The sequence below is a fragment of the Kogia breviceps genome, chromosome 8, assembly GCF_026419965.1.
Source record: "Kogia breviceps isolate mKogBre1 chromosome 8, mKogBre1 haplotype 1, whole genome shotgun sequence".
In the NCBI taxonomy this organism is placed as follows: domain Eukaryota; kingdom Metazoa; phylum Chordata; class Mammalia; order Artiodactyla; family Physeteridae; genus Kogia; species Kogia breviceps.
The window spans coordinates 4426106-4449753 of NC_081317.1; the positions used below are offsets into that span (position 1 = coordinate 4426106).

At 46.1% G+C, this 23648-nt stretch overlaps 1 protein-coding gene across 3 annotated transcripts in view; it reads left to right on the plus strand.

The window, feature by feature from the left end:
* MED27 (mediator complex subunit 27) overlaps positions 1 to 23648 on the plus strand; it is a 197906-nt gene that overhangs the window by 57182 nt on the left and 117076 nt on the right. For all 3 annotated transcript variants that reach the window (XM_059071478.2, XM_067040485.1, XM_067040484.1), the window contains exon 3: positions 9347 to 9477. In XM_059071478.2, coding sequence (XP_058927461.1) covers positions 9347 to 9477 — 131 coding nt within the window. The remainder of the gene's footprint in view (positions 1 to 9346; positions 9478 to 23648) is intronic.

Here is a 23648-nt window from a genome sequence, read left to right on the forward strand (position 1 = left end):
GCTTTTGATGGTCATGAAAATGATGCTTAAAGCAGAACTCGGCACTTCATGACATTAGAAGAAGGGAGAGTTAAACTGTCCAACTAAATCTAAACTGACTGACTAGGAGCACATAGGAATCATTTTTACCACCCGTAAAAGAAGTTTTTAATCATCGAATCATAATTTTAAATTGATCAGATTGGTAATTTTTTAAACATCATGTTTACTGGTTTCTCGACTGAAACCGTTTCAGTGATAAGCCGGCAAATGACTAATGCTTAGAATTCAGTGTCTAGAATTGAGATCTGGACGTGTGTCCAGTGGTTGTCATTTTACTCATTTCTCAGTTGAAAAACCTCTGTTTTCTTCGGGAGGAAGAGAAAAAAAGAAATATCCAGGGACATACCTATTATATGGGAATATTCAGTTCTTCCTCCAGGCCCCACCTATGAACTGTTTGGGAAGAATAACAAAGTAGGGTGTGTCAACAAACATTCGTTACTTGCTAGACCTCTAGCATCGCACTAGCTTTCCACCAACAACCAAGCATCAGACATCAAAAAGAGCCCTTTCCCTTCTCTAACTGCCCTAAGTAGAGACTTCTGGTGACTGATAAAATGTTTGCGTTTCAAAAATATATTTAAATTTCACCAATGCAAGTTTAGACTGCATTTTCTTAGAGAAATACAACATCATAGAATTTCAGTGTTAGAAGGCACCTTAGACATAATTCTAGCCTTCCATTTTAGACTTTTGATCCAGGCCCTAGGTATGCAATAGAAAACTAGTATTTGGCATTTCTGGTGGAAATATAAAGCTAATTCTGGGACGTGTCATTCTTGCGGGCCCCTCACTGCCGTGGCCTCTCCCGTTGCGGAGCACAGGCTCCGGACGCGCAGGCGCAGCGGCCACGGCTCACGGGCCCAGCCGCTCCGCGGCACGTGGGATCTTCCCGGACCGGGGCACGAACCCGCGTCCCCTGCATCGGCAGGCAGACTCTCAACCGCTGCGCCACCAGGGAAGCCCCCCTTCTATCTTTGGTCAGTGATAGAGACAGGTCAAGGACACGTTTTGTTTTTGTTGGATACAGTATAGTGTGTAAATGGAGACTCATTCTGGGGTGGCTCAGGCTTAGTTAGAGACAGGAACGTGATGGCCCATCTGGCATGGACTGCTCCCTCTCATACGCATGTAGGTGAACAAGATTGCCCCCATGCTGTCCCTCTTCAGAGGACATGTTCTCATTGTCACCATCGTTTAATAGTCTGTTAGAATGCTCTCAGTAGTGCATTGTCAGATTTTGCCTTGATCCTATTTGTATATCCTGCCTTCATCTTCTTCAGTGGCCCAGTGGCCCTCCAACATGATTTTTATGACCCTGTGCATTGCTCTCCAGGACCACGCAGGGTAAATAGGTTGAAAGCCTGGTATGAAAGGCAAGGTGGTTGACAGGAGATGGGGAAACACCCGTTTTTGTGTACCCCTGTCTGTCCGTTAGGGTCTCTTTTTCGCTTTCTTTTGTCTGCTTTCCCTCTGCTTCTACAAATAGTCCCTACGATGGTTGTTTCCTCCATTTTTAGCCACATTCACAGTTTGCTTTGTATTGGATCTGTTTACATATACGAGTGATAACTCTTCCAGCCGATTGGCGTCCTTGAAGGATGATAACATGCATACAGCTGTAGTGTAAATAGGGGCAGTTGTGGAGAAAGGCCTATTAATAAAGGTGTGAGTTCTGGAACACTCCAGAGGAACAATTCGAAACAACTCTAAACATTGCAGATATTTAAGAAAGAAAAAGACTGCTATCCATGCTCTCTATTTACTTCTTTGACAGTTTTGAAGTTTGGACGTTTGAGGACTCCTATGCGGGAAAAAAGAAACCCAGATGGCACTTAGCATGGAGATGATGCCACCCTTGAGCAGAAACACAGCCCGATCTGCTGCCCCGCTTTCGTGGTGATTGAAAGGCCTGAAACCCGGCTTCCCAGTAGAGAGCAAATAGGCAAATAGATTGGAGGCCTCCTTATGGTTTATTGATGCTGTTTTGCCCAAGTTAAAAAAAAATCATTTACCCATAAAAGCTCAAATCTAAGGTGGTTCTTTCTTTCTTTCTTCCCTTCTTCCTTCCTTCCTTCCTTTCTTTCTTCTCTTTCTTCTCTTTCCATATTGGCTATATGAAAGAAGCAGTAGGAGATAAAAGGAGAAAAGAAGCTAACATCATTATCTAATATTTAGATAAAAACCCGAGCAAAACACTTAGATTTATGGTATTTTTCTGTAGTTGTTTTCCTTGGCACAGATAATACCAGGCAACCTTGCTTCTTTCTTTCCTTAGAATTATGTTCCAAAGAAGAAACAGAGCTTTATTGTGATACATGGTTCTTTCTCATTAGCTGGAAACAAAACACATTTTACTAGCGAGGGGCAAAGGTTTTTGCAACTCGAAGTGGTGATGAAGTTGTTCCTAGTTTTGCACAAATGTTGGTTGGAGTTGAAAGCTTAATGGTTTAGGAGAAAAATGACCGTGTGAAAATCTCACCTTAGCCTCCTCCACCCTCCCAGCGCCACATACACACATGCCAGCTTCATGGCGTGTGGCTTGATCCGGGTGTTTGTGGCATGAACTGATCCCAGTGTCACGTGTCCCTCGACTGGGGCCGTGAGCTTGGCGTGCACTCTTGCATCTTGCAAAGATTGTCAGCACACTTACGCCAGCCAGCTCTGGCTGTTGTGGTCGGTGATCTGCAGGGGAAGTGGTCCTACGTGGACGGTGCCCTTGCCTCTTGCTACCGTGGTGTATTACACAGATTCTCAAAGACGATCCCTAACTAAAAACAGATACTAAACGTGTGGATTCTCCTGGACAGTAAGATAATTTATGAAAACCCATGAAGCACGAGCACGGTTGCCCCATCAAACGATATCAAGGCTGCTAGGGAGGTCAGATGTGTTACTGCTGAGTCTAGAATTTAGGTTTTCTGACAATATTGAGGTTTCTATGGTTTCTTGGTTTTTTTTCTCCAAAGTTTTTGATGCCGAATGATATTAAAACCTTAAAATGATAGCATTTAGAACTTCCCCAAACTCCCCACCTTAGACGTGACCGGAGTCAGTAGGAGGGATAAACATGTGACATCTCAGCGCCTGCAAGAGGTCAGAGCGAAGAGAGCAGTCAAGAGCCAACGAATGCTGGACGCTCCGTCCCCGCTCCCTCAGCTCTGGTTCCCGCCTGCCCGAGAAGAATACCTGTGTGTCATTGCTGAAGCAGAGATAACAAAGGCCAGGTCCTCCGGTTAGAAAGATGCAGCGCACTTAAAACCACAGGAAAAAGATATGTAAGGTGAACCTTGAATGGCCTTTTTCCCTCTCGTGATACGTGTGACCTCTTGAAGGTCAGAGTCTCCTCTCCCGTAAAGTGGAGGTGGGGTGGGGTGAGGGGAGGCTTCACGAAGACTCCTCTCTGACATGAGAATTGTATGATTTGAAGTAATCCGAGTGCAGTCCCCATGTGCCTTTTCCTGAATTCAAGCCTGCGGAGAGGTTCAGACATGCCCGCTTTTTTAGCAATTAGACTAAGAGGGAGAAAGGATTCCTTCATGGCTCTGTCACGACAGTGAGCGCCTGCAAAGTGGTGTGCTCGCTTCTGTAAGAGACCTTCCTTAAGAGGGCTGTCTGATGGGGTCATTCTGTTCTCCACATCGGCGCCAGCGCCAGGCCAGGGCAGGCCAGGGCAGGGCAGTTTCGCCCATCCGCCAGTCCACTTAAGAGCTGGCAGATTCATTAGCATCCCCTGTACGCCACGCACTACCCTGCAGGTGCAGAGAACGCAGACGAATCAACAGCAAGGCTGTGCCCTCCAGGTATGTCTCCCTCGCGGCCAGCTTCACTCCTGGACCAAGAAAGAACACCGGGGCTTCCCTGGTGGCGCAGAGATTGAGAATCCGCCTGCCGATGCAGGGGACATGGGTTCGTGCCCCGGTCCGGGAGGATCCCACGTGCCGCAGAGCGGCTGGGCCCGTGAGCCATGGCCGCTGAGCCTGCGCGTCCGGAGCCTGTGCTCCGCAACGGGAGAGGCCACAACAGTGAGAGGCCTGCGTACCGCAAAAAAAAAAAAAAAAAAAAAAAAAGAAAGAAAGAAAGAACACCGGGCTACTGTACCTGGTGCCAAATCCCAGTGACGGAGAGGAGCTCTGCTGGGGGAAGGGAGCTGCCCGAGGGGGACTGGAGGAGGCCCAGGGGCTCCCCAGCCTTGACCTCTTCTTCCCCTCCTGTGGCCCTGCTCTAAGCCAGCCAGAATTTATTATGACTGACTTCTGTCTCATCCTTCATCCAAAGGGTTTAGTTACTGGAAGTACCACTGTGTCTCCCTAGTGTTCTTAGGAACATATATGTAATTCTTTGTAAAGTGATTTTTAGAAATAAAGTGAAATGCCGTAAGGTTTGGAGAAGTCTTGCTGCTGTTGTTGTTGAACTTGCCCCCACCCTTGAAGAAGCCTTTGGTGAGGCTTTGAAAACGAAATAATGGTTTTCAGAGTAGGAAGAATCAAACCTTCCTTGATCTGGCTTATAAATTTTGAGATTTTTGAACGTCAGTTTTCTTAAAGTGGGATTCAGGCCATATGGCCTGGGTAGGATAGTGTTGCTTTTGAATCGATGCTGTACCAAGGACCCCTGGGAGGTTCTGGGAAACACTAGAGCTTTTAAGTACTAGGCCTAATTGAACGCCACTGGCTTGATTAGTATATTGAATGTAATCAGTATGATGAATTTTCTTCTCAAACTTCTGTCCGTTTTAGAACGTGTCTTTTGTCTATTTTGGAGCAGGTAGAGCCTTCAGAACAACGTGGGAGACGTGGAACAAGTCGGGGAGCTAAGCAGGGGGATCTTGGCTCATCTGATTTTCTGAACCCGAGATTTAAGTCAGAAACTTTGCATTTGAGTCCTGTTTTTAAAAATAATTTCCTTTTATGTCATTTCCTTCCAGTACATTTTGTTACTTGTAATTTGAAGCATATTAAAGCTAATTGGATTTGGACTTCTTTTTTTTTTTTTTTTTTTTTTTTGAGGTACGAGGGCCTCTCACCGTTGTGGCCTCTCCCATTGCGGAGCACAGGCTCCGGATGCGCAGGCTCAGCGGCCATGGCTCACGGGCCCAGCCGCTCCGCAGCACGTGGGATCTTCCCGGACCAGGGCACGAACCCATGTCCCCTGCATCGGCAGGCGGACTCCCAACCACTGCACCACCAGGGAAGCCCTGGACTTTTTTAAAAGCAGTAAAGACTTAGGCTATCCAGAGGAAAAGGGTTTGCTGTTGTATGAAATTGTAGGGACATTACTTTAACACTTTGTGGTGAAGTCAAATACCCTTGTAACTTCTTTTTTTTAAAAAAATATATTTGCATTGGCTTTTTAATTAATTTATTTATTTTTGCTGTGTTGGGTCTTCGTTTCTGTGCGAGGGCTTTCTCTAGTTGTGGCAAGCGGGGGCCACTCTTCATCGCGGTGCGCGGGCCTCTCACTGTCACGGCCTCTCTTGTTGCGGAGCACAGGCTCCAGACGCGTAGGCTCAGCAGTTGTGGCTCACGGGCCTAGTTGCTCCGCGGCATGTGGGATCCTCCCAGACCGGGGCTCGAACCTGTGTCCCCTGCATTAGCAGGCAGATTCTCAACCACTGCGCCACCAGGGAAGCCCTCCCTGTAACTTCTTTAGAAACCTAGAGGAATCAAACCTTAGAGCTAGGTGGATCCTTGGAGAAAACGTAACACATGTTTTGCAGAGCGGGGAGTGAGGTGTGTAAGACCGCACAGCTTTTGTCAGTAGCAGAGTCCAGTAGCACATTTTCCAAGAGAATGCTTGTTATAGAGGCTCTTAGTCTGTACATTAGAGTTTACCAGGACCTTACCTGGTAACATTCAACACTTGTGCACGTTTAATAGTAATAAAACAGCATTACTTTAAGAAATATGCAGTAAATCAAGGTTTTCCTAATTCAAAATGGTGTTTCCCTCAGATCATTATGAGTTGTTGAAAATATCTCAGGCATAGAGCTAATTAGTAGACATAATTGATTAGAAAGGGCTTTAGGTTGAGAACTGACAGAAAAATCCGAGGTTAGTCATAGAAAATAGAAGTTTGACATTAACAGATAGCAAAATAGGAACTGAGAGAAATGTTCTCAAAATCCAGAGAACATGGAAATAGCTACTACTGCGGAGTGGCCACTTACCAGTAAATAAAGAGCCCCCTCACAGCAGCTGACCACATGAACACTCCCATTCCCTGCAGCTGTGAGATGTGAAAGTTAAAAGAATGGACTGCTTTGTTTCTCTCCCTCTTTCATTTTATTCTTGCTGATTAATGGAGAAATGATCTTGGATAGAAAAATCACATTATAACTTTGATAAGTTGCCTTTTGAAATAGAGTTGTTCCCAAGCCACATGTTTATTGAAATATATTTTTTATAGAAAATATTACAGAGCCTGTAATTGAAAATTTATGGCAGAATTTTGGGGAGTGATATGTTCTTAATGTTACTTTGTAGATTAGCTCTGAACTCCCTTCTGCTGTTCTAGAACCATTGTCTGAGTGAACATTTTCCAAGAGTCTTTTCAGATGTAAACTGTGTTTCATGGAATGGAGTATTTAGTGCTTAAATAATGTATAAATCCAGTTGGACAGGAGCTGTCTGTCAGTTTTATTAACTTTGACCTTTTCTCCCGTTATAAAGATGGTTCGGTAAATATTTAATGGGCTCCTTATAGATCTTGACAGTCTGAGCTGTGTTCCTGGAAACTGGGAAACGTATATATGGTGAACAAATGTTGCTTAATCACTGTGAGTCAGCTTTCAAAGGCAGGTTTTGTTTGGGGGAAGAAAAGTCCTTCCGCCTTCATGTGCTCTTAGGGGTGTGGTGTACATTCAGAGCATCCAAGATGGTAGACGTTTCAAAGGAACCCTTTGAAAGACAGCAGCTAGCATGCATTTCTGCTGTTTTGGGTTTGTTTGTTTGGGCAAATGACCAAAATGATGCCAGGCGGGCAAAATCGCCATGCTGCTCTGCGTGGTTAGCAGGACTCGTCCACTCAAAAGAGTGAGCAGGGCTGGAGTGGCTGAGCTTGCATGGACCCCAATAAGATACAAAGAAGAAGGAGAGCCAAAAGGAGAGATGATTCCCTGAGCCAGGAGGGGACCCCTGCCAAGCTGTCTTTCCCTTTAATTCCATAAAGCTCCATGCATATTGCACTCATTGCAGATTCTGGTGGGGAAGATCGAAACCCAAGTAGCTGACATTTTGAAACATCGTCTTTCAAACTTGTACTGTCCCTTGCTTCCATCGATTTCCCATTTAAGAAATCTGTAGCAGAAAAACAAATTTGAGCAAAATTCATTGGTCTGCGATGAGTTGTTAGAGCCAAATTATGCCCCCCCTTTCCACCCCGAGAAGAGCTCTGTTTTTATTATCAATGTGATATATCTTTGTCTTGTATTGCACAGCCATAAGGCTCCCACAGCAAATCGACCAAGTAAATCAAGAGCCTGTTAAAAAGCAATATGGATGCTCCAAACACAGACATTTCAGCATCACTGGGTCACTGGATATCTTCATTTTTACAGCCACTTTCAAGAAGCAGATCATTTCAGTTGGTGTTGTTTTCTTCCACTCTCTATTTGTGTGCAGCCCAGTGGCTTTAGGTGAGGCCATTTATTTTTCAGAACGTTACTGCCCTTTGCATCCAGGGCCCGGCCCCTTTTATATGGTGGTCACCAGTTTCATTACCATGAGCTGTAATGTAGCTGACTCTGCAAAGGAAATCTATGCCTTGGAAGAGCATTTTGAGAAGACATTGATTCAGAGCTTCAGAATGAATTACTATTTGTATATTAGTTAATTCGAAATAAATGTTTGAAAGACCTTGCTTAATTTGAGAAGGGAGGAAGAAACATACTGGATGTTATAAATGGTCTCAATCCAAATTCTTGGCTTGGCATTTTCACATCTGAATGTTTTATTTACATCTGTTGAAAATTGGGATACTTTTCAAGGATAATTTTATTATAGAGATGAATGACAGCTCTTAAGATCTAAAATACAGAAGCATGGGATTTAAAAAGGAAGATGGGAGTCACGGTCACATGTCAAATGGGATATAAGCTTTGTTTGGCAATGAGTGAGAGCGATGCGTTGTATTTTAAATGGAAAGAGCCTCATGATGGGAGTTGGGGGCGAGGGGGATTGACTGCACTGGGGCACAAGGGAACTTTCTGCGGTGATGGGGACTTTCTGTATCTTGATTGGGGCGTCACAGGTACACGTCAGAACATCACCCTGCACACCTAAAATGTGTGCATTTTCTTTTATGTAAATTAGAGCTCCATCAAGAAGATTTTTTGAAAAGTCCTGTTTGTTTCAGAATTAGGCAGTATTATTTCTCTTTTCCAATAGAGAAATTAAAGCCTAGAAAAGTAAGATGATCTGTCCTAAGTAACCTCGAAGCTCAGCAGTTTGTCGTGAACAGAGCAAAGGATGCTGGCTCTCAGCCCATTTAAAGTCCGCTGCTTCCTTACCCCAGTTGCATTGTTCCAGTTGCACGTACATGGAGTGGAATTGACTTCTCCAACCGGTTCTGTTCAGTGAACCTACATCTATTTGTATACTCTGTCGTAAGATATACTCATGTGCTTATCCTTGTGATTGATACTTGTCTCTTAACCACTGGAAACAGCAGCCCAGCGGTATGTTTGAACCTGTTTATGATAAGAGGCTGTTGTGCTCCTGGTTTACTGCAGCGGACTATGCTTTTTATTATACGCAAGACATGGCAGTAGCAAGAGTTCCCAGAACGAATCTGTCTTTAAGGAAACCCACTGGCTCCTCTTTTAAAAAATGACATAAGCTTGAAAACCATTTACATAAAGCATATATGAATAGTAGTGGAAAATAAAGTAAAAAATTATCCCAACTCTACTACTTAGAAATACACTGTTAACGTTTTAGGGAGCATGTTTTTACGTGTCTGTTTACAGTGTAACCTGTTTGTTTATTTTTAATTCAACGAAATGATGTTTTAAAGTTCTTCACATATTTTACCCAATTTCCCAGTTATTGTTGGGCATTTAGATTGTTTCCAGTTATCATTTTGTAATGCCATGATGAACACCTTATTCATGTTTCTTTTCCTATTTGTCTGATTATCTTCTTATAAATACATTGCTTGAAGCGAAATGTTAGCAGCTGTGTTTGAAGTTATTAAAAATGTTCTGAGCCGGTAAGATGTATCAAGTATTGATAGTGTAATACCCCTTGTCTAGCTTTTACCAAATGTTATTTTTCTTCCCCTTTTGTTTGGTTTTTCTCTGCAGTTGCAGTACCATGCAGGTCTGGCATCTGGCCTTTTGAATCAACAGTCGTTGAAACGTTCTGCTAACCAGATGGGAGTATCCGCTAAACGTAGACCAAAGGCTCAACCCACAACTCTTGTCTTACCGCCTCAGTGAGTGATGGGTTTGAAAAACGTACTTTTGTCCTGGGTGAAGTCTGCTTTGTGCTTGTTTTTAGCTAATGGAAACTTGTTCTTGCAAAATCATTTCTTTCTTTTAAAAAGGTGTCTGTTAAGATTAGAAACCAAACATTTAGGTAACCTATTCTGCACAGGTCTTAAAAGAAGCAGTTATAATGCACTTCATAGTTTACACGGTTTGTGTGTGACTCTAGGACTTCAGGATACCTCCGAGTTTATTCTTTGTTTCCCTGTCACATTCCCAGAGTGGGCAGAGCATAAGGGCAGTTCTCCTTATCTTACAAATGAGACAGCCGAGGAGCACATTTTGAGAAGCTGCAGGCCACCTAGGGAATCTGGTAGAGCTGCGATTAGAATCAGTGCTAGGCTAGGCCCACTTACTCTTTTTAAAAATAGTAATATTGTGCTCTTCCTTTTCCCAATAGGAGAGATAGCAGACACTGTAAAGTGCACAGATCACTGGTTGTTCATGTGTGTATACCTCCGTGTAGCTCCAGCCAGATCAAGCCCTGTGGCCACCACTTCCAGAACCCCACACGGGTTCTTCTCACGTTCCCAGTGCTGCCTCCCTCCCTAAGTTTAACAGCTATTCTGACTTCCTTGAACAATTGATTTTACCTATTCTTGAAATTCGTGTAAATGGAATCACACAGTATGTAGTCTTTTATATCAACTGTCTTCACTCAACACAATGTCTGTTAGATTCATCCAGGTTGCTTGTTCTTTTTTGTTGCTGTGTAGTATTCCTTCGAATGTGCCACAGTTATTCCACCCGTTGGGTTGTTCTTTACTAGAAGCCCCGGTAGATGAAGGCCAAGGCTCAGTCAGTGATGTGGAGTCAGAAATTGAAGCACACCAGTCTTTGCCGGTAGCTTTTCTATCCACGTGAACACTCCCCTGAAAGGGGCGCTACTCCCCTGAAAGGGGCGCTACTCCCCAAGGCTCCACTTCGTCTTTAAACACATTGCCCAGCCCAGCCCGCCCTCCTGTTGTACCCTCTTCTGTTTACATCCTCAGTTACAAGCTACATTTTAAAATTTCCAGTCCAAAGGAGTGTTTGCAGGGGAGACTCGGTTGTTTGCCTTTACACAGGATCTCATTTATTTTCTGTTTGGTTAGCAGCTATTTATTATGCCTGCTGTCTGCCACGCACTGCCCTAGGCTCTGGGGATACAGTCATGAGCAAGACAGACGTGGTCCCGTCTTCCTGAAGCTTTTGGTTTAACTGGGGGGGAAAGACAAAAAACAAGTACCCCTAAACAAATGAATAAATTAATACAATGATTTCTGGTTATGATTAGTACTTACGAAGGGAACACATAGGGTGGTAAGGAGGGGAGACTGCTTAAAACGGGAGGTCAGAGAAGGCCTCTCCAAGGAGATGACATTAGGGGGAGACTTGGAGAACGAGGAGGAAAAAGGGCCATTCAGGAGCTGGGGAGCTTACGGGAGGCGACTCTGGGGGTCTTTGCTCTCACCGGCGCACACCCACAGCCCGCCGTTTCGATGGCTTTCAGGTTTTCTTCACGGGTAACACTTGCTTCCAGGGCGGGACGAACATAGCCAGCCAGCCTCCAGCAAGTTATTGTTTGTCTGCTGCGCGCACAGGTGCCGTCCTTTCCAGAGGCCACAGGGGCAGTTTCTTTTTTTTTTTTTTTTTTTTTTGCGGTATGCGGGCCTCTCACTGCCGCGGCCTCTCCCGCTGCGGAGCACAGGCTCCGGACGCACAGGCCCAGCGGCCATGGCTCACGGGCCCAGTCGCTCCGCGGCATGTGGGATCCTCCCGGACCAGGGCACGAACCCCTGTCTCCTGCATCGGCAGGCGGACTCTCAACCACTGCGCCACCAGGGAAGCCCAAGGGGCAGTTTCTTTGAGTGACGCAGGCTAGAGAGAGTTTGCACCGTTTGGCCGGAAGCTTCTTCTGTCAGATGCTTCTCATGTGTTGATTTGGTGGCTCTGCACACCTCAACTTTCGGCTCTCGAAAGCCTAACGGGCCCTTATAACTTGTCATCTTCTCTGCTTGGATTGTCTACTGAGGCAGGATGCTTGGCGAGAAGTGAAAGACTTTCTAATGGTCCCACAGACTGGAGCCAAAAGTGTTTCTTGCTAACTCTCTCTTGACAAAAGTCAGTTCTTAGTCCATCTGTTCACCATTTGTTAATTTGCATTGGCTGGAAACCTGTTTACAGGTGACATGCTATTATGAGGACACTTAGAAACTATTTTAAGCACCAAGGCAATCAACAGACTCTGTTCGCATGCCAAAAAAAAAAAAAAAAAAGGAAAACAACTGGTGTTCACAACTGTCATTATAAATCTATAATAAATCACTCAAAATACTTAGTTTCAAAGAGAAAAGTGGTTATTGCGTCCTAAGAACACAACGTTGAAATGATTTCCTTTACTTAGTGGCCTCTTTCCTGTGAAAATTGACTGCTGCCTTTTCACATCATTGAGCTTTGTGGACTCACATTCTCCTGGGATCCCTTTGTAAAGTGACTGTCCGGTAGGCAGGATCTACAGCTGAAGGACGTTCTGTTCACTTTTATTGAGCACCTACTATGTGCCACTTAGAGTGTTAGATGTCCAGAGTGGAGACACCAGTAATGCATAGCTGCTGGCCTAATTGGCTCATATATATTCTTTTCGACTAAAAAATAGGACACTAGTAATATATCCATATTGTACCTTTGGGAAGAACCAAAGGTGTCAAAAAAGAAAAGAAAAAACAATAATACCATCACCCTGAGAAAGTTATTATTAAAGTTTTGATGGATATTGTTCTAGATTTTTTTCTATGCATATATAATATATGATATTTAAAAACAAAAAACAGCCTTCAAGAAGAATTGTAATATTGTTCTGTATCACATCCCAACATTTATTGCATGTAGTTCCTAGATTTTAAGGTAGTATGATTCGACCAGTGGAATATACTTAAATCTGCTTGTTAATCAGCCACGTGTGGTTTTATCTGTAGGACACTCTACTCATTGCAGAGTTTTTACTGTAAGTATGGTATGACCACAAGCTCTCTCTGTCATTATGGAAATCCCTTGAGCTCCCTTATAAAACAACAGCCGAATCCTCCAGGGTTGCTACAGTAGAGTCATCTATTGCTACGTAAAAAGTTGCCCCCAGACTTAGTGGTTTAATAACAGTAAACACAGTGGCCCATGTTTTCTGTGGATCCTACCCGGGAACGGCTTGGCTGCGTGGTTCTGGCTCAGAGCCTCTCATAACGTTGCAGTCAGGTGGCAGCCAGGACCACAGTCATCTGCAAGTTGGACCAGGGTTCAAAGGTCACTTCCAAGGTGGCTCACTGACATGGCAGGTAAGTTGGTGCCAGCTGTCGGTGGGAGACCTCAGTTCCTCCCCACGTGGGCCTGTCCACGGGGTGCCTGAGTGTCCTCTGGACTCAGGGATGACTTCTTCCAGAGCAAGCCATCCAGAAGAAGGCGAGCCAGGCAGAGCCTGTCCTTTTTATGGCCTCGCCTCTGGGGTATGTAGCATCATTCCACCCTGTAGTGTGTGGTAGAAATGATTCGCTACGTCTCTGACTGACATTCAAGGGGGTGGGGGGAGAGCCTCTGCCTTTTGAAGGAAGGAGTGTCAGAATTTGCAGACATATTGCAGGGAATTCCCTGGCGGTCCAGTGGTTGGGACTCGGAGCTTTCACCACAGGGACCCGGGTTCGATCCCCGGTTGGGGAAGGAAGATCCTGTAAGCCGTGGGGTGCAGCCCAAAAATTTTTAAAAATTTAAAAATAAAAAAGAATTTGCAGACATATTTTAAAAGTGCCCCAGTTGCCAATGAGGAGAGACATTACACAGAGGGGAGAGTGGCGGAGCCCGTGAGGTAGCCCCATTGACTTATTTATTTATTCAGCGCATATTTACTCGGGGCCTATGGGTGGGTGGTTCTGTGCTCCGTGCTGGGGATTTGGAGATGAATACGATAGCATCTCGGCTTTCGGGGCACTCTGAGTAGAAACAGAGGAACAAACAAGTAGCAGGGAATCCTAGTCGAGCGTGCCGAGCGCTGAGGGCGTGGGGTCCTCACGTGCCCGAGAAGGCCACAGGCAGGCTGCTGAGAGAGAGCCACTCAGGGCGGCCCAGCCCAACTTCACCCAGTTTCTCCACTGCCAGCTGTGAAGGGTGGAGGCTTTCCTTTATGGAGAGCGGGATGCTTTCTTGCATAGGCCTTACAGGATTCTAAGGAAAGGGTTTCTTTCTTTCTTTTTTTTTTTTTTTCTTTTTTCTGTGTTATATTCTCCAGTGACCTTGTCCTTTTTTTAAAAAAAATCTTTATTGGAGTATAATTGCTTTACAATGCTGTGTTAGTTTCTGCTGTATAACAAAGTGAATCAACTATATGCATACGTATATCCCCATCTCCCCTCCCTCATACGTCTTCCTCCCACCCTCCGCATCCCACCCCTCTAGGTGGTCGCAAAGCACGGAGCTGATCTCCCTGTGCTATGCGGCTGCTTCCCGCTAGCTATCTGTTTTACATTTGGTAGTGTGTATATGTCCCTGCCACCGTCTCACTTCGTCCCAGCTCACCAGGAAAGGGTTTATTTCTAAACAGTGGAGGAGGCCGGTGAAGGACCGGGGGCTGGGCCCCTCGCCCGCCCGCCCCTGCAACTCTGTGCGTCTGTTAGCGTGGTGGCAGTTGAGTTTCTGCATTGGCTTGTGTCAGCAGTTGGGTGGCACGGAACCTACTGCCACAAAGCCACTGTCTCTGCCTGAGCGCGCCGAGGCCACAGGCGTGGCAAGAATGCAGGCAAGTTGTACCACGCGTTAAGGTGTTTGTTTTTTAAATGAGGTTGGCTTTAACAGCAGTAGTCTTTGAAAACTCAGATTCTGCCCTGAGTTCCCAGAGGATTAGTGATTTGTGGGATTAATGATTCATATCTTCCTCCCCCTCCAAAGAAGCTTGTAAGGAGACAAAGACGTCGTTCATGATGAAAGGTCTTTGATCCCGTATTAGCGTTCGGAGGGCACTGGTGACGCGACCCCACTTCCGTGATTCCAGAGTGTTCATATTACGTCTTTTGCAGACAGACGCTGTCGTTTTCATGAAGGAGCTGTGTCCCCTGTTGCAGGGGAAACACTGTCAGCCTTTGACCTTTGTAGGATTGGGATCCGCCTGGGAAGTGGCTGCCGTACTTGATTGATCTGTTAAGTTGCACCCTGAGATCGCTGTGTACTTACTGTATGTCAGCTGGAGCCACGTTTACTTGTGCTCTCTTAGGTAGCAGTCTCAACTCTACGCTGAACTGTTTAGTGTACTTTTGCGGCAACGTGGGATGTTGGTTTTAATCAATATGGCCAAGCTGACTGGCCTGTGACTCCTGTTCAGCAACTTGGCCTGAGGAAATGCTGGCTTTCAGGGGCAGCCGAGGTGAAAGGCTCTTCTGTGTTCTTCTTTTCTGCACACACACAGATCTCATTTAGGTTTCGGGGAAAAAAAAAACCTAAATTGTTTTACAGAAAGGTTAGTTTATTCTTTTCTCCCGTTGCGGGGCACAGGCTCCGGACGCGCAGGCTCAGCGGCCACGGCTCACGGGCCCGGCCGCCCCGCGGCACGTGGGATCCTCCCGGACCGGGGCGCGAACCCGCGTCCCCCGCATCGGCAGGCGGGCTCTCAACCCCCGCGCCACCATGGAAGCCCGAAAGGTTAGTTTAAAAAGTATTACCTGCCTCCCCCCAACCCCCTGCCCCGGAAGTTGTCAGGCCAGGCAGTTTCTTTTGTATCACGTTATGGTTTGTGAAGAGGTCCTGCCTACGACATTAAGGGCCTTTCGTAGGCTGCCTTCTCGCTCGTCACCGGGAATGCGCCGCCCCCGCTCGCAGCCGAGAGCGGCCCTTCTGCCCACTAGGCCCAGCCCCCTCTCACCTGCTCCGAGCCATTTCTCCGTTTCTCCGTGGCTCTCCTGTTTCTGTCCTGCTCCGTCAGTGTTCCCCTTCTCCCGGCCCGCTCCTGCTAGAATGCAGACGTGCTTATTCCAGAACCATCTCCCGGGAGAACACCCGACTCATAAGCCCCTCCCCCTTCCAACGCCCCGCTCCCCTCTCTCCTCGTTACTGCAGACCTCCTTGAAGGAGTTGACTGTGCACGTCTCCAGTTTCTCAACCACCCCAGGCAACAACTGTTCGGACTTCTATCCCCGTTCCCTAGTTTTCCTCTCCTAGAACTCCGCGTAAACAGAGTCATGCTGAACATAATACTTTCCTCCTGGTTTCTTTTGCTTGATGTGGTGTTTTGGAGATTCATTCATGTTGTGTGTGTCGGTGCTTCGTTCTGTTTTATTGCTGAAAAGGATTCCTTGGCGTTCTTCCGAGCCTGCCAGTGGCATTTCCTCACCATTCGGCATCTGGTTCAATATTGTCTAATACCTTCGAGAGCGTGGGGAGTCTTCACGTCACGCTCCTGTTCTTGGATGACCTACCTCAGGTTTGAGAAACAACAACACACAAAAACTGTGTGCAAGGGGCTTCCCTGGTGGCGCAGTGGTTGAGAGTCCGCCTGCCGATGCAGGGGACGCGGGTTCGTGCCCCGGTCCGGGAAGATCCCACGTGCCGCGGAGCGGCTGGGCCCGTGAGCCGTGGCCGCTGAGCATGCGCGTCCAGAGCCTGTGCTCTGCAACGGGAGAGGCCACAGCAGTGAGAGGCCCGCGCGTACTGCAAAAAAACCCCCCACAACTGTGTGCAGGGACAAGTGTTGCTGGAGAGAAAGGCCACCAATTCAGGAGGTAACAGGGATAATGACACCACATGCATACCTAGGGGGTCCCGTGTTTGAACAACAGATTGCCTTCGGTACGGTGGCCACTGATTTGGTTCTGGGAGTTTAACTGAAAGAGGCTCATTTTCTGCCACTGCCTTGCACGCTAATTCCCAAGAAGATCATCGACTTGAAATTACACATGGTGCTTATACAGATGATTGGATTCTCTCCAAAATGTGTGGTAAATGCAGCTTCTGTTCTTGAAAGGCGGAGGCTTGTGTTGTCTTTCGCTTCACGTGAAACCTACAGGAATCACGGAGAGCAAAGCGGTGACATGAATGCATCCTTGGCGATAGTGATGAACGAGGGGGCTCCACTTACCGTGGTCATTGATGTTGAAACTGAGAAAGGCAAATATTTGCCAGGATGAAGGGCACTAAAGCCAGAGTCTCTTCCTGTAGCTTCCTGGCTGTTACAGCATTATCTCTTCTGTTGTTGACTTTCCGGACCTTTTTTACTCGTTTTTCTTCTCAGCCACACAGAGATGAAACTCCAAGTTTCTGTATTTGCTGTGCTGTTACAGAAACCTTGATACAGATGTCGTTTGAGAGTGACTGTGAACCTGCTTCCTTGCAGGGACCTAATTTTCTTCTTGATTCCTTGGGCTTTGTTTTGCCTCCCGAGGATCTTGATGTTTTGTTGAGGGCGGAATTTGGTTGTATGTTGATAAGCTGATATTAAATTCTTCAACTTAGATGGTGGTAGGAGCCTTGAACAGGAATGTTTGGCATCTCTTTTTATTAGAGTTTACTTTGTCTCTGAGCAAAGCGACAGTGAGTACACCACGAATGAGAAGCAAACCGGTTCGTTGCCGTGAGCTTTAGAAATACACAGCATCGTTTCCTGAATCCCCTTTTCCAGGGATGCTTGTTTCCCAGGCTGACTCTCTGAGCTTGGGCTGGTGAGCAGAGCAAGTGTTCCCGAAAGGAAACAGAGAACTTTGCAGCTGTAAGTTTCCTTGCATTAGGCAAAAAGTCATCGAAACTTGAGGAGAAATTCACTAAATCCTCCTTTCCCCTACTGGCAAGTATTAAGTAACAATATTCAGTAAATACCACTGAGAGGCTGAGTAATAAAGAAATAATCCTAGGCCTTGGTGACTATAATTCTCCAGAAGAGTCGAAATTGAGAATATAATTAAAGATTAAAACATTGTTTGCATTCTAGAACATGGAAGAATCTTCCTCTCCATTGCGCGACCATATTAATAAGGAAGAGATCAGTTACCAATAACCAACACTACAGAAGCTCATTTATTAACATCAGTTATGTTTAAGCTGTCTGACTCAGTATTTCTTTTGCCTTTTTCCTATACGTCTGGAGCTGTGTCCTGGAATAGTGAGGGATACCAGTCTTATCAGAAAAAAAAAAAAAATTTATCCAAATCTATTCAGTGTCCTGAGTTTGGATAGGAGTGTTCATATGGCAGGGGTTACCTGTATATGGCTCTTCAATCCTGTAATTCATTGTATCCCTCTGTCTTGTCAACAGAATAATTTTCAGCCCGTTATTTTCAACCAGTTTTCCTTGTACAGGTTAAAAAGTTGGTAGGAACTAGTATTTATTCCTAGCTATTTTGAGGTTTTATCATTGTGGCTGGGAAAAGGGTGCGAACTCTAAAATGTTGTCAGACCATCTTGACACTGTGACAGAAAGAAACCCTTGGCGGTCAGATACCTGGTATTCTGAGCTCGTGCGGCCAGCCTGCACCCTTAACCTCAGCGTGGGAACAGGGAAGAGCCCAGGGCCTCACCCAATTGGATTGTAAAAGTTTAACTGCACAAGCATCATTTTATTTTCTTCGTCTGCTTTTTTGTTGCTGTTCACATTTGTTTTCCATTTGCCTTGAAATCAAATCAGAAGGCATTTAAGGCCAAGGGTGTGGAATAGTCTTCTTATGTATCCAGGCTCCCCTGTTGCCTGTTCCTGCTCTTTAGAATTTCTGTTCAAGGGCCCGGAGAAGACGCAGTCAGCGATAGTTCTTGAAATGTCCTTTTTTGTGTGTTTATTGCTTGTGTTATTGGCAGGTGGAGAAGGAAAGTGTCTTTCTCTGTCTGTGGCATTGACTGGGGAAGGGAAAATGTTGGTTCAGTGACTGGGCAGATAGAAACCTTCATCTCTGAACTCCTGTACGGCATTGTTTTGGTAACCCTTCCACGGCATTTGCCACTGTCTGCCTTGTGTTTTGTTAAGCCTGGAAACTCCTTGGGGACCAGGGTTCCCTGTGTCCCTTTCCGGCCTGGCCTTGGCTCACATACTGACGCTGAGTGAACCAGCCCTGGAGGCTAGTTCCCGTCTGCGCCGCTGCCCCTGCCACCCCCCACACACACACACCCCCCACTCCCCACACACCACCCCACACCCCACCAAGCTGATTGAGGCGAGAGTGTCTTTTGACAAGATGTGCTGGACGTGCGTTTGTACTGCTCACGCCTCTTGATCAGTTGGAAGCGTAAGCGTTGGGTATATAAATGGCTGGGAGCCAGGAGCAGGAATGCCGGCAGGTGAGCATTTGCAGTTGTGGGTCTGGCTGTGCTGAGTGAGGGTGGTAGGATTGGATCTGCAGGCCGGGGCAGCAAAAGCAGGGCCCGAAAGGCAGACGGAGGCCTTGCAGCGGCGCCACGGGGAGCAGAGGCCCCGGGGCCCGCGAGCAGGGGGCTGGCTGGTGTGCGGAAGGCCGTGTGTTGGGAGGGCTGGTCAAGTGGCAGGACGCAGACAGATACGGTGTCCTTCGTAGCTGTTTAAAAGATAGTTGGTTCATGTTACCTATCTTTTATCCCCTCTATCTGGGCAGGAGAAACATCTCTGGGAGAAATAAACGAGGAATCCCTCATACATATTAATGTAAAAGTCTGTCTATGGAGAATAAATATAGGGACATTTTGTTTTAAATGCTCTATGTTGTGCTTCATTAGCATATGTGTTGTAGAAGATCCTCTTCTCCCCTTGAGAGAAGCGTATTTGGTTCAACTAATAGCTGCCTGCTGAAACCCATAACTTGCTGGGATTTGTCACGCTTTCGACGGACAGGAGAACTGCTGTGCTCCCCTGCTTCAGCCAGAGGGTTTCCTTGCGTTCGCCCGTTCTCAGAAGCGCTGGCCCGTGGCAGGAAGCCACAGCGGGTCCTGGATCCCGTCTCGTTATCTAGACCCTCCGTCTGGACCTCTGCTTCATGCCTTCTGGTTTTTGCCACTGTGTGTGCACAGGTGCGTGCGTGTGTGCGTGTGTGCGTGTGTGCGTGCCTGCACAAGTGTGTTTACGTTTGTCCTGTTCACTCTGCACGCGTTTACCAAGCCCTCCCTACAGGCTAGGTGTTTGCTTGATCAAGCGGGCGATCTTAAGGTGTAGGAGTGATACTCCTGTCTGCAAACCGACGGAAAAGAGAATGAGTTCCTTTTGAAGCACATTGGAGGTGCCCATAAGCCTTGGGGAAACGATATGATGGACCCGACTTGCTTGAAGATACTCCAGCCTTCCACTTCTCAAAAGTGTTGGGGGATACGGTAAAAATAGTTGCTCATTGTTGAAAGTGGATCGTGAGAATGTAATACTGTCGATGAGATCATTATACTGTTTATCTACCTTGGAGTATATTTTTTTAAATTTCACAACAAAATGGTTTTTTTGGAAATATGGGTCTGGAGCTTGGATGGTTGTTGAAGAAGTAGAGTTTCGGCAGTCAGCAGTGTAGGGGTGACAGGAGAGGTCTTGGGAGTGGGTAGACTCTGCCAGGGGTGGTGGAGGGAGACCAGAGGAGGGCACGCAGAGGAAACGCTGGCGAAGAACGCTGCCGCCCTGCCCAGCCGTGCCCCGCCGTCAAGTGGCGCTTCAGCCCTTTATTGTCTGGTTCTGGTCCTGGCCTCGCTTCTCAGCTGATCTGTCCTATATTTATCTCAGACCCTTTGTGACATGGACTAAAATTTAAGACTCCATGTCTTCCATAGATACTGAATCAAAGAGAAACTGCATAAAATAGAAAACTGTAATAAAGAAGCTGGCCAATAAGCACCAACTTGAATGTGGCAGCCTGCAAAATCAGTTTAAAGATTATATTTCATTGCATCCTCTAATTGCATTTCTCCTTTACAAGGTGATTTTATCCAGGAAGACAGCTGTCTAGTGTGGTAATTACATCACTCCAGCCATTCCTGGGCAAAGGAAGAAAAGAAATGGGTGGTTGAATAGTACACTCATCAGACAGAAGCTGGATCTTTTTTAAAAATCCCTTTTTGCATAACAAAGAGAGCTTCAGGATTGTTAATATTTCACACTATGCCATTCCCAACCCACGCTGGTTTTAAGTGAAACTCTCTTTTTTTTTTAATCTTTCTGTTCTTTCTTGGAATGGAAAGTAATTTTGGTGGTCTCTTGATGTGGCTCTTTTTCTTTCTTTGTCTGCCATGTACGCCATTAGTAACCTGCGGATTTGGGCCCAGAAAGTCCCTATTTAGAGTATAATAGTCAAGAAGCACTGAGCCAGTGTCTCTGTTTATCTGTGCTGAAAACTGTCCTGTAGGCTTTAACAGGTACGGTGACCTCGGTAGTGTGGGAACAGGCCTGAGTTAGGAAGTGGCTTTGTCTCTTCGCTTTTGAGTCTTTTAGGGAAGAACGGATTTTGATCTGGTGGTACCGGCCACTCTCATAGCCCTCATTCATGGCAGATACACAGGAATTTCTAATAATAATTTTAAAATCCCTATTTTCAGCCCAGGTTGTACTTATTTCTAGCTTCCTCAGACTTGAGGTATATCACTTCCCCAAGTTGGCTTAGTGTAAAGGAACCGGTCATTGTCATTCTGTTTGGAGGCAGTTTTTCAAGCTAGGTTAAGCTCTGAGCTCCAGGTCTCCTGGTTCTTAGGATGAGCTCTCAAGGTCAGTCCTCACTCCGGGGACATTTTTCTTTTTAATACTTTTTTAAAAATTAATTATTTATTTATTTGGGGGCTGCGTCGGGTCTCCGTTGCTGTGCACGGATTTTCTCTGGTTGTGGCGAGCGGGGGCTGCTCTTCGTCGCGGTGTTGCTGGCCTCTCATTGCGGTGGCTTCTCGTGGAGCACGGGCTCTAGGCGCGCAGGCTTCAGTAGTTGTGGCGCACGGGTTTAGTTGCTCCGCGGCATGTGGGATCTTCCCCAGACCAGGGCTCGAACCCGTGTCCCCTGCATCGGCAGGCGGATTCGTAATCGCTGCGCCACCAGGGGTGTCCTTCTGGGGACGTTCTGACAGCTGGGTGGTAGTGGACTAGACCGGGCTCACAGGTAAAGGGACCAACCAGCCGGACGGATGTGGTGGCCCGGCTCTCCTCCAGAGATGAGGGAGCCTTTAGAGCGGTGACTCCCAGCCCCGGCTGCACATTAGACTCATATAGGGAGCTTTCTGTGGGGAGAGGGCCAGTCATCCATATTCTTAAACAGCTCCCAGGGTGGTTCCTGTTTGCCCCTGAAATTCAGGACCCCTGCTCCAGGAGGGGTGCAAGGAACGCTCCAGGGATGGAGGTATCTGGGAAAACACTTGTTGGAACGTCTGTAAGATGAGGGGAATAATTGTTGTGGGGAAAATTTGGTAGAGCCTGTTCGCTCAAGGCTACTGATGAGAACCCGCTGGGATTTAAAACTCAGAAAAAGGTGGATCCTAACTTGGTTGCTTCCTCGTCAGCCCCCACATGTATCCGGTGTCATCAATACCTTATTTCCCTGACCAGCTTTATTTAGCTTTGTGACTCTTTGGTCCACGGAATAAGACGGTCTGGTGATACTTTATTTTTTTCCTTTCAATGTATTTTTGTATTAGTGGTTGGTCTTTCTAGTTAAACTGGTATCTACAACTAAGCATGTTGCATTGTCATTTTGGATGTTTTTAAATGTATTTATGTAAATCAGAAGTACACAATTTAGTTCATTGCTGATCTGATGTGTCTTATTTTTCTTTATAGCTTTTTTTAACAGCTTTATCGGGATGTACAAAAAATACAATAAATTGCACAGTATAATGTAAATAGTTTTTGACATACCTGTGAAACCATCACCTTACTTATCATAATCAAGATAACCAACGTATTCATCACCCCCCAAATTTCCTCATGCCCCTTTGTAATCTTGCTCACCCCATACCTCCATCCCCCGGCAACCACTGAGCTACTTTTAGTTGCTATAGAGTAGTTTGCATTTTCTAGAAGTTTATATAAATGGAATCATACAGTATACATTCTTTTTTTCAATGTGACTTTTTTACTCAGCATAATCATTATGAGATGCAGCTATAGTGTTGCACGTATCAGATCATTTCTTTTTATGGCTGAATAGTATTCCGTTGAGCAGATATACCACAATTTGTTTATTCATTTATCTGTTGCTGGACATTTTCAGTGTTTCCAGTTTTTGACTATTGCAAATAAAACCAGTATAAACATTCACGTACAAGTCTTTGTATGGACGTATGCTTTCATTTTTGTTGGGTAAACAGGAGTACAATATCTAGGTCATATGGTAGGTGTGTGTTTAACTTTTTAAGAAATTGCTGAACTGTTTTCCAAAGCGATTGGAGCATATGTTACTCTCCTTCCAGCAGGTGAGAGAGTTCCAGTTGCTCCACGTCCTCACTGACACTGGGTGTAGTCAGTGTTTTTAATGTTAGACATTCTAATAGGTGTGTAGTGGTATCCCATTGTGGTTTTTTTTTTTTTTTTTTTCCTTTTTGCGGTACGCGGGCCTCTCACTGTCATGGCCTCTCCCATTGCGGAGCACAGGCTCCGGACGCGCAGGCCCAGCGGCCGTGGCTCACGGGCCCAGCCGCTCCGCGGCATGTGGGATCCTCCCGGACCGGGGCACGAACCCGTGTTCCCTGCATCGGCAGGCGGACTCTCAACCAAAGCGCCACCAGGGAGGCCCCTCCCATTGTGGTTTTAACGTGCATTTCCTTAATGACTAATCGTGTTGAGCATCTTTTCATGTGCTTATTTGCCATCTATATATTTTCTTTGGGTGAAGTGCAAAAATTTGAGAAATGAAGGCTTCCTTTCCTTTGTGGCTTTGAAAATGCCTTAATATAGAGGCTGTCATAGATACATTATTATATATTGGTGAGTGTCTGTCAAGTAGCCACTGTGTGCTCATCGTTGTACCAGTTGCTGTGGGGAATTCAGAGGAAATGGTCATCGGGGACTGGGGCGCCTGGTGATCAGACGCTGCAGGTTTTACTTGAAAGTGTCATGATTTTTCTTCACCACGTCCATCTTCTTTCCTGTCCTTGTGTCATGGCTGTGGGTCTGGAGTTGATTGGTGCCTGGGAGAGGTTTTTAATTTCATTTGTACTGATTTTTCTGGTAGAGGTTACTGGTCTCTGAACCACTGGAGTC